General features: G+C 41.0%; 1 protein-coding gene across 5 annotated transcripts in view; it reads left to right on the top strand.

The window, feature by feature from the left end:
* The window catches only part of dym (dymeclin), a 543,859-nt gene that overhangs the window by 446,627 nt on the left and 88,042 nt on the right, over positions 1-9,190 (top strand). For all 5 annotated transcript variants that reach the window (XM_043718287.1, XM_043718196.1, XM_043718546.1 and 2 more), the window contains 2 exons: positions 2,195-2,377; positions 6,933-7,046. In XM_043718287.1, coding sequence (XP_043574222.1) covers positions 2,195-2,377; positions 6,933-7,046 — 297 coding nt within the window. The remainder of the gene's footprint in view (positions 1-2,194; positions 2,378-6,932; positions 7,047-9,190) is intronic.

The following is a 9,190-nucleotide window of genomic DNA, read 5'->3' as shown; positions in this document are numbered from 1 at the left end:
GAGGTGAGGGAGGAGGTGTGGGCGCAGGTTTTGCAATTCCTGCGGTGGCAGGGGAATGTGCCAGGATGGGAGAGTGGGTTGTAGGGGGGAGTGGACCTGACCAGGTAGTCACAGAGGGGACGGTCTTTGCGGAAGGCGGAAAGGGGTGGGGAGGGAAATATATCCCTGGTGGTGGGGTCTTTTTGGAGGTGGCGGAAATGTCATTGGATGATTTGGTTTATGTGAAGGTTGGTAGGGTGAAAGGTGAGCACCAGGGGCGTTCTGTCCTTGTTAAGGTTGGAGGGGTAGGGTCTGAGGGCGGAGGTGCGGGATGTGGACAAGATGCGTTGGAGGGCATCTTTAACCACGTGGGAAGGGAAATTGCAGTCTCTAAAGAAGGAGGCCATCTGGTGTGTTCTGTGGTGGAACTGGTCCTCCTGGGATCAGATGAGGCGGAGGAATTGGGAATACGGGATGGCATTTTTGCAGGAGGTAGAGTGGGAAAAGATGTAATCCAGATAGCTGTGGGAGTCGGTGGGTTTGTAAAAAATGTCAGTGTCAAGTTGGACGTCATTAATGGAGATGAAGAGGTCCAGGAAGGAGAGGGAGGTGTCAGAGATGGTCCAGGTAAATTTAAGGTCAGGGTGGAATGTGTTGGTGAAGTTGATGAATTGCTCAACCTCCTTGCGGGAGCACGAGGTGGCGCCAATGCAGTCATCAATGTAGCAGAGGAAGAGGTGGGGAGTGGTGCCAGTGTAATTACGGAAGATCAACTGTTCTACGTAGCCAACAAAGAGACAGGCATAGCTGGGGCCCATACGTGTGCCCACGGCTACCACTTTGGTCTGGAGGAAGTGGAAGGATTCGAAGGAGAAATTGTTAAGGGTGAGGACCAGTTCGGCCAAACGAATAAGTGTCGGTAGAAGGGTACTGTTGGGGACGTCTGGAGAGGAAAAAACGGAGGGCTTGGAGGCTCTGGTCATGGCGGATGGAGATGTTGAGGGATTGGATATCCATGGTGAAGATGAGGCGTTGGGGGCCGGAGAAACGGAAGTCTTGGAGGAGGTGGAGGGTGTGGGTGGTGTCTCGAACGTATGTGGGAAGTTCCTGGACTAGGGGGGAATAGGACAGTGTCGAGGTAGGTAGAGGTGAGTTCAGTGGGGCAGGAGCATGCTGAGACAATGGGTCGGCCAGGGTGGTCAGGCTTGTGGATCTTGGGAAGGAAGTAGAACCAGGCAGTCCGGGAACCCCGCACTATGAGGTTGGAAGCTGTGGGTGGAAGATCTCCTGAGGTGATGAGGGTTCTGTATGGTCTGGGAGATGATGGTATGTGTTGGAGGTGGGCGAAGGGGTCCTCGGAAGGTGGGCGGGAATCCTGATTGTGAAAGTAAGCGCGGAGGCGACAGAAGAATTGTTCGACGTCCCGGCGTGTATTAAATCAAAGGCAGCCTTCGAAATATAGAACAACACAGAATTGCCGAGCAGAAACTCAGCCAAATTCCTAACCAATGAGGATGACCTCAATTGTGATCTTGGGTTCATGCAGCACAGCATGTAACCCCACCATACTGTTCTGTGTCAAATCTTCCTTACAGTTCTGTGTTGACACTGTCACCTTGATAACTTCTTATTATCTGTTTACCTTAATTAGTTTGTACAGTTTTGAATTACCTGTTACTTTGGTTAGACCCTTGTCGTACGACTCGTATTCCTATCATGTTATTCCAGCCGTTTGATTTGTCTCTTGGACCATTTTATCTTTGATTATTGTAATTATCTCTCCACCTTAATTAATCTGATCATATTCAGCTGGTGACACTTTATTCATACACTTTAACACTTTTGATCACCTGCAAATGCTTGTTATTCAGCCTGTTGGCACTCCACTCATGCTATTTGTACCTATCTTTTGACACTCTTAATTACCTGAAATTATCTTGCTGTTATCTCTCCACATGTAAGTTCTGTGCCTGTGTGCTTCCCTCCATTTCACCTGATGAAGAAACAGTGTGCCAAAAGCATGTGATTTCAACTACATCTGTTGGACTATGATGTGGTATTGTGTGACTTCTGACTTTGTTTTTATTTCAACTTTCTTATACAAATTATTATCATTTCATAGATGCTGATAACTATGTATCACTAGTCAGACAGTGCACAAATGTCGTTTCTATTGTAGTGAGCTCGACTTATTTTTATACTTTTCCTCTCACAGGCTCAGGACCTCAATGTAATTGAAGAGGTGATCCGAATGATGCTGGAGATCATAAATTCTTGCCTTTCCACTTCGCTTCACCACAACCCCAATCTTGTGTATGCACTCCTATACAAACGAGATCTTTTTGAACAATTCCGCACACACCCCTCCTTCCAGGACGTGATGCAGAATCTTGACATGGTAATGGATGAAATTAATAAATATTCCGTTCATTCAAGTTTGCCTAAATTTAAAGCAAAAGAACTGTGGATGCTGGAAGTCAGAAGCAAAAACAGAAATTGTGGGAAAAGCTTAGCAGGTCTAGCAGCATCTGTGGAGAGAAATTAGAATTAACATTTTGGGTCCAGTGACCCTGGGTCCAGTTCTGAAGAAGGGTCACTGGACCCAAAATGTAAACTCTGATTTCTCTCTACACATTCTGCCAGACCTACTGAGCTTTTTCAGCAATTTCTGTTTTTGTTGCTTAAATTGCTATTGCACCACTTCAGCTTGATTGCAGATATCTGAGTTTTGACTCCTATTTTAACTTTTATATATTGACAAGTTGGCTTTTGTTGACTACAACAACAATATTAGAACATCTTGTAAAAGAAATGGGACCACAGATATTGAACAAGATTTTTCAAGGATAACCTTGTTGTAACAGTTTAAAATAATATTTACTTCTGTGTATTCTATGATCAGAAGTTTTTTAAATTTCATGTTGTATGAATAGAGCTTTTGGGCATACAGTATTGAAAATAATAGAATGAAGATCACATTTCATCCCAATTTTCCTCTACAAAAGGAGTTGTAGTATAAATGCAGTCCATTTTGGAATCCAATACCAGCCTGAAACAAAAGCAAGGACTATTGAGGTAAGGTAGGCTTGCTTGGCTATATTCTGTTAAGGTCTTGAACTCTAATTTCCACTCCACAATATTAGCATTGATGTGAAGCCCCAAAATAACATTTCACTGACATTAAACTTGTAATACAAATGAGTAATAGATAACATTGTATGTATAAACATAGCTGAAATATTCTTTCCAATTTTAAACTGCACCTTGAAAAAAAGCCACCTCCTGAAAAATTGTAATTGTGAAATGCTGTTCAGGAGCAATTGGACATGTTGGACTAAACCAGTTTACACGGCCATATTTATTTAAATATTTTCTGATCCCACACCTCCACAAGTGGTGGTGTGGGATCAGTGCTATTGCTAAAGCTATTGTGCACTTGTGCTATTGCTAAAGCTATTAAGACTTCTGAGAACCAGTCGCAATTGTCCGTCACCTTGCTACCATCAGAGTCGAGAATAGGGTGCTGGAAAAGCACAGCAAGTCAGGAAGCATCTGAGGAGTAGGAGAATCGACGTTTCGGGCAAGAGTCTTTCATCAGGTGTCAATTCTCCTGCTCCTCGGATGCTGCCTGACCTGCTGTGCTTTTCCAGCACCCCACTCTCGACTTGATCTCCAGCATCTGCAATCCTCACTTTCTCCTAGTTGATTTCTACCCTGCCACCATCAGTCTAACCCATTGAATGTCCTGCAATTTCTCATCTGAGCCTCGAACAACATTAGCATGAACTGAATTTGTATCTTTACAAAAACCTTATGAGTTTTTAATACTTATTGTTAAAACTTAAAACAATAGGACCATTTTATTTTTTTATAATTATTGTAATTATCTCTCCACCTTAATTAATCTGATCATATTCAGCTGGTGACACTTTATTCACACCATTTAACACTTTTGATCACCTGCAAATGCTTGTTATTCAGCCTGTTGGCACTCCACTCATGCTGTTTGTACCTATCTTTTGACACTCTTAATTACCTGAAATTATCTTGCTGTTATCTCTCCACATGTAAGTTCTGTGTGTACCTACACCGCCATGAGTTTTGTAAGTGTTTTATTGCAATATTTTACAAGTAAAAGCAATCTCATTTGTTTCCTGCCCATGATTGTTTTATATGAAGTTTAGACTAGCAACTTCCATAACACTTTTCAGATGCATACTAATGATAATTAGTTAAAAATCACACAACACCAGGTTATAGTCCAACAGGTTTAATTGGAAGCACACTAGCTTTCGGAGCGACGCTCCTTCATCAGATGATTGTGACAATCACCTGATGAAGGAGCGTCGCTTCGAAAGCTAGTGTGCTTCCAATTAAACCTGTTGGACTATAACCTGGTGTTGTGTGATTTTTAACTTTGTACACCAGAGTCCAACACCGGCATCTCCAAATAATGATAATTGGCTGTTGCTCACTTTATAAATGTTATAGAATATCCTTTACTCTTTATATTGTTACATTATTCTTAGGAAAAGAATGATTAGTTTCTTACTCTTAAGAAGATATATTATCAAAGCTTTTCACCTTCTACTATAACGACAATTGCAAGAAAACCAAATTTCAAACAATCAGAACAATATACACTGTGGAAGAAAAGAACAATGATTTGATCTGGATAGCCATTGCCATGCAGTCTAATTTTGATGTGTTCTATTTTTGCATCAAGCTTACAAGGTGAGCTAAAGGCCCCCACTTTCAGACCTGAATAGTGCTGGGTCTACCTCAATTTATCCTGGTATGGCAAAATGTCTCTGATAAACTGAACAAATTAGGCAAGCAGGTTCATGCTGTTATTATGCAGAGTCACAAGTGATATGGTCCACTGTCAAGTTGCTGCTCCGCCTATAATGTTGTCCATAAGCCGAACATCTAAACAGCTGACTAGTATAATCGACTTTAGTTTCCTTCAGTTATTCATAATGGGGAGAGTACTAACCACACTCAATCGGCCTGCACTTGCAAAACTCAAAACAAAATGTGTACTATTAGATGTGATTCCATTATTGAGCAATACTTGGTAAAACAATCCTGAGTATGCTAATGGCTGCACTACCTACCAACTTAAGATCATCAGTCAAGTTTATACCATGAACATATGCTTGCAGTGAAATATATCCATATTCAGAGACTAATATTCTGTAAGCAAGTTTTATGCTGCTTTAAAATTACATGAGAGCTTTATCCAGGGCAACACCTCAGCCGATCAGTCAACTTGCCAACCAGTCAGGACCCTTTTCTCATGAATTGTGATTGGTTAAAATTTGGTAATCCTGCATTTGTCCCGATGAATGCACGTTGAAAGTTTTAGCAACATATCTCCTATTTTACAGTAATATTCATATTCTGTATTATCTGGGGAATGTATAAGTTATTTGCAATTGTGTTCCCATTGTATGTGTATTTTCTATTTTATTTATAGTACCAAAAACCCATTTCCATGTTGTAGTTTAAACATTAGTTCTGTTCGCTTTGGTAATTAATGAAGTTGAATTTGCCCTTTTTTATTGAGGCCAGATTGCACAGCATCAAAAGTAATGGTATTTATACAGTTCATAGGTTCATAAGATATAGAAGATGAACTAGGCCATTTGGCCCATCGAGTTTGCTCCGCCATTCAATCATGGCTGATATGCTCCTCACCCCCATTTTCTTGCCTTCTCCCCATAACACTTCAACCCATTACCAATTAAAAATTTGTTCAACCCCTCCTTAAATTTACTCACTGTCCCAGTATCCACTGCACTTGGGGTAGTGAATTCCACAGATTCACAGTTCCTTAGGGAGTAGTAGTTTTTTCTTAACTCTGTTATAAATTTGCTACCCTTTATCCTAAGACTATGTATGATTTCTCATCCAAGAATGTCCCACAAGAGGAAGCATCTGCTCCACGTCTATTTTATATCCATACCTTTTATCATCTTGAATACCTCAATTTGATCTCCCCTCATTCTTCTAAATTCTAGAAAGTATAAACCTTAAGTTTTCAATCTCTCTTCATACGACAAGCCCCTCATCTCTGGGATAAATCTAGTGAACCTTTGAAGTGCCTTCAATGCCACTACATCTTTCCTCAAATAAGGGGTCCAAAATTGTGCACAATATTTCAGGTGCAGTCTCATCAATACCTTGTATAGTTGCAACAATACTTCCTTTCCTTTTTTTCTATTCCTTTAGCTATAAAAGCTAACATTCCATTGTTATCTGCATTTGCATTCTTAACACAAAAGGACTTGAAAATTCTGACAGATTCGGTCTAATACCTTTATTTATTTAGAAATTAGGACTATTTATGTCTGAAAATAATAAACATTCATTTGTGCTTTTTGGAATGCAGTTTTGAATGTGATATACATGTCAAGTTAATGGGGGGGGGTAGAACACTTTTTTTCCCAACTATGTTTTACCGATCTAGGGTATCACCAAGCATGCTGTTAGATCCCATTGGTTTTGACCAATAGCTCACCTGCAAGTTGATTCAAGAACAACTTCTTCCCCACTGTTGTTATACTTCTGAATGAACCTCTCAAATTTAAAAATTAATGTTGATCTCACTCTCTCTGCATCTTTTCCACAGCCGTAACATTGAATTCTTCACTCTGTTCTATTACCCTAATGCACTCTGTATGGTATGATCTGTCTTTACTGCATGCAAAACAAAACTTTTCACTGTACCTAGGTGCATGTGACAATAATAATTCAAATCAATATTGTACACAAATTGCTTCATGTTTGGGCATGCAGTTCATAAAAATCAGAAAGGAAAATACATAAACCTTTTGCAAAGTTGGCAAAAATACTTTTGTTCATCATATAAATATATTTAAGTGGAGAATGGACTGTCATTCTGTGTTTAGGAAACCAGATTTTGATTACGAATCATGTTTAAATTGTAGGTGATCAGCTTTTTCAGTTATCGGCTGGAACAGGCTGGTGCAGACCTGTCAGTGGAACGAGTTCTGGAGGTCATCAAACAGGGAGCCGTAGCACTGCCCAAAGATAAACTGAAGGTGAGCAAGCCTGCCTTTTACCACTTTAGTTTCTTATGATCGAAGTCTTCAGGTTTTGTACTCAATTACTGAACTCATAGAGTTTTTCCCAAGGAATAAGAGTGCTTCAATGCTTCAGTGCTTCAATGCTCAGTAGAAAATTTTCTACTGAGTTTTGATCACTATGCAAACACCCATGTTAAGAAGTAATCTATTAGTCTACATGGCGTGAGGATACAGTGGCAATCTATGTTAATGCTTCCTAATGTGCAGCAGCCTGCCAATGCTGAATGTCTAGTCTTGTATAGGAAAAAAATTGCTATTTAGGTAAGGAATACAAGCAGAATACTGCAAGTGTTGAAGGTCTAAAATTAAAACAGAATAGTTTGGAAATGCAGGTCTGGCAGCATCTGTGGGAAGAGAGAAAAACGTAATAACTTTTGTTCAGAATGAAAGGAGGATAAAAATGTGAACTCGCAGAAATATTTCTTGCAGTTTCTGTTTTTAATTAAGTAAATAAACCTGAAAGAGTCGAATGGGCATGGGGATAGGAGAGAAGAGGAATAAGACAAAACTGTATATAAATGGAGTTAGATAGAAATTTCTGTGATAGTTTTACTGCGTAAGTCATCTTTTTTGTAAAGATTTCCACTGTAGGCCAAACATTGGTTTCAGGTATTGATTTCTTGTAGTTTTCTCTGTGGAACATAATGTTATAGTTCAAATAAAAACATGGCTGGAAGTACAGAAGTTTCTGTGGCCAGCAGAGAAAAAGCAGAATGGTGTGTTGTTTCCCTGGTGCCAGGATCAAGGATGTCTCAGAGGGTGCAGAATGTTCTCACGGGGGAGAGGGGCCAGCAGGAGGTCATTGTCCACATTGGAACCAACGACATTGGAAGGGAAAAGGTTGAGACTCTGAAGGGAGAATACAGGGAGTTAGGTAGAATTTTAAAAAGGAGGTCCTCAAGGGTAATAATATCTGGATTACTCCCAGTGCTACGAAATAGTGAGGGCAGGAATAGGAGGATAGAGCAGATGATTGCATGGCTGAGGAGCTGGTGTATGGGAGAAGGATTCACATTTTTGGATCATTGGAATCTCTTTTGGGGTAGAAGTAACATGTACAAGAAGGACGGATTGCACCTAAATTGGAAGGGGACTAATATACTGGCAGGGAGATTTACTCGAGCTGCTCGGGAGAATTTAAACTAGTAAGGTGGGGGGGTGGGACCCAGGGAGATAGTGAGGAAAGAGATCAATCTGAGACGGGTACAGCTGACAACAGAAGTGAATCAAACAGTCAGGGTAGGCAGGGACAAGGTAGGACTAATAAATTAAACTGCATTTATTTAAATGCAAGGGGCCTAACAGGGAAGGCAGATGAACTCAGGGCATGGTTAGGAACATGGGACTGGGATATCATAGCAATTACGGAAACATGGCTCAGGGATGGGCAGGACTGTGTTAAGACGGACCCGCGGGGTCCCGTCTTTGCGTGTTCTTTCGGAAGGAGAGACTCACACTGGCAACTATGGTTAGACGCAGACAGCCGTTTATTCACAGAATCTTAACTGGTACAACGAATCTACAAGCATGCATTCGTTGGAGAAGGCGTTCTGCCTTCCCGTTCAAAGTTGACACAATTATACTTCGCGCTGCCTGGAGTCCCCGGTCAGTTCGCCTTCCCCATTGGTCCATTCATCTGCGCGCGCTGGGGATCCATCCTCCTATTGGCCGCATCGAAGTGCCTGTCCAGCTCCTGCTATGCTTGACAATGGCTCAGCCATCCCCGGGAGCGGTTCCAATCCCGTATTCAATAGTTCATTGTTTCAAGGAATTACTATGCGTCTGACAGGCTAGCCATTTTCAATAGTTTCAGTTTAACTAAATTGACAATTACACTTATCAACTTTAGACTTAAATAGAGCCATTCACACTCACTAGTTACAGGTTCCGATAGAGCAATTCACACTTGTCTGACAGTTAAGATTCCGATCGGTTTCTTTATTAATCCCGAGTTTCGATGGCGCAATTGATACTGGCTGGTATTTACAGGCTCCAAGATTTAATTAACATTATGCATATCCCTTACAAGCTCCAGCAGTCATGCAATCGCCTGCAGCAGCTCACTTGGCTGTTGTTAACCATTTCAGGGCTAGAAGTGT

The sequence above is a fragment of the Chiloscyllium plagiosum genome, chromosome 1 (assembly GCF_004010195.1).
Source record: "Chiloscyllium plagiosum isolate BGI_BamShark_2017 chromosome 1, ASM401019v2, whole genome shotgun sequence".
Lineage (NCBI taxonomy): Eukaryota > Metazoa > Chordata > Chondrichthyes > Orectolobiformes > Hemiscylliidae > Chiloscyllium > Chiloscyllium plagiosum.
The sequence above is the reverse complement of the archived record's forward strand: the minus strand, read 5'-3'. Positions and strand labels throughout refer to the sequence as shown.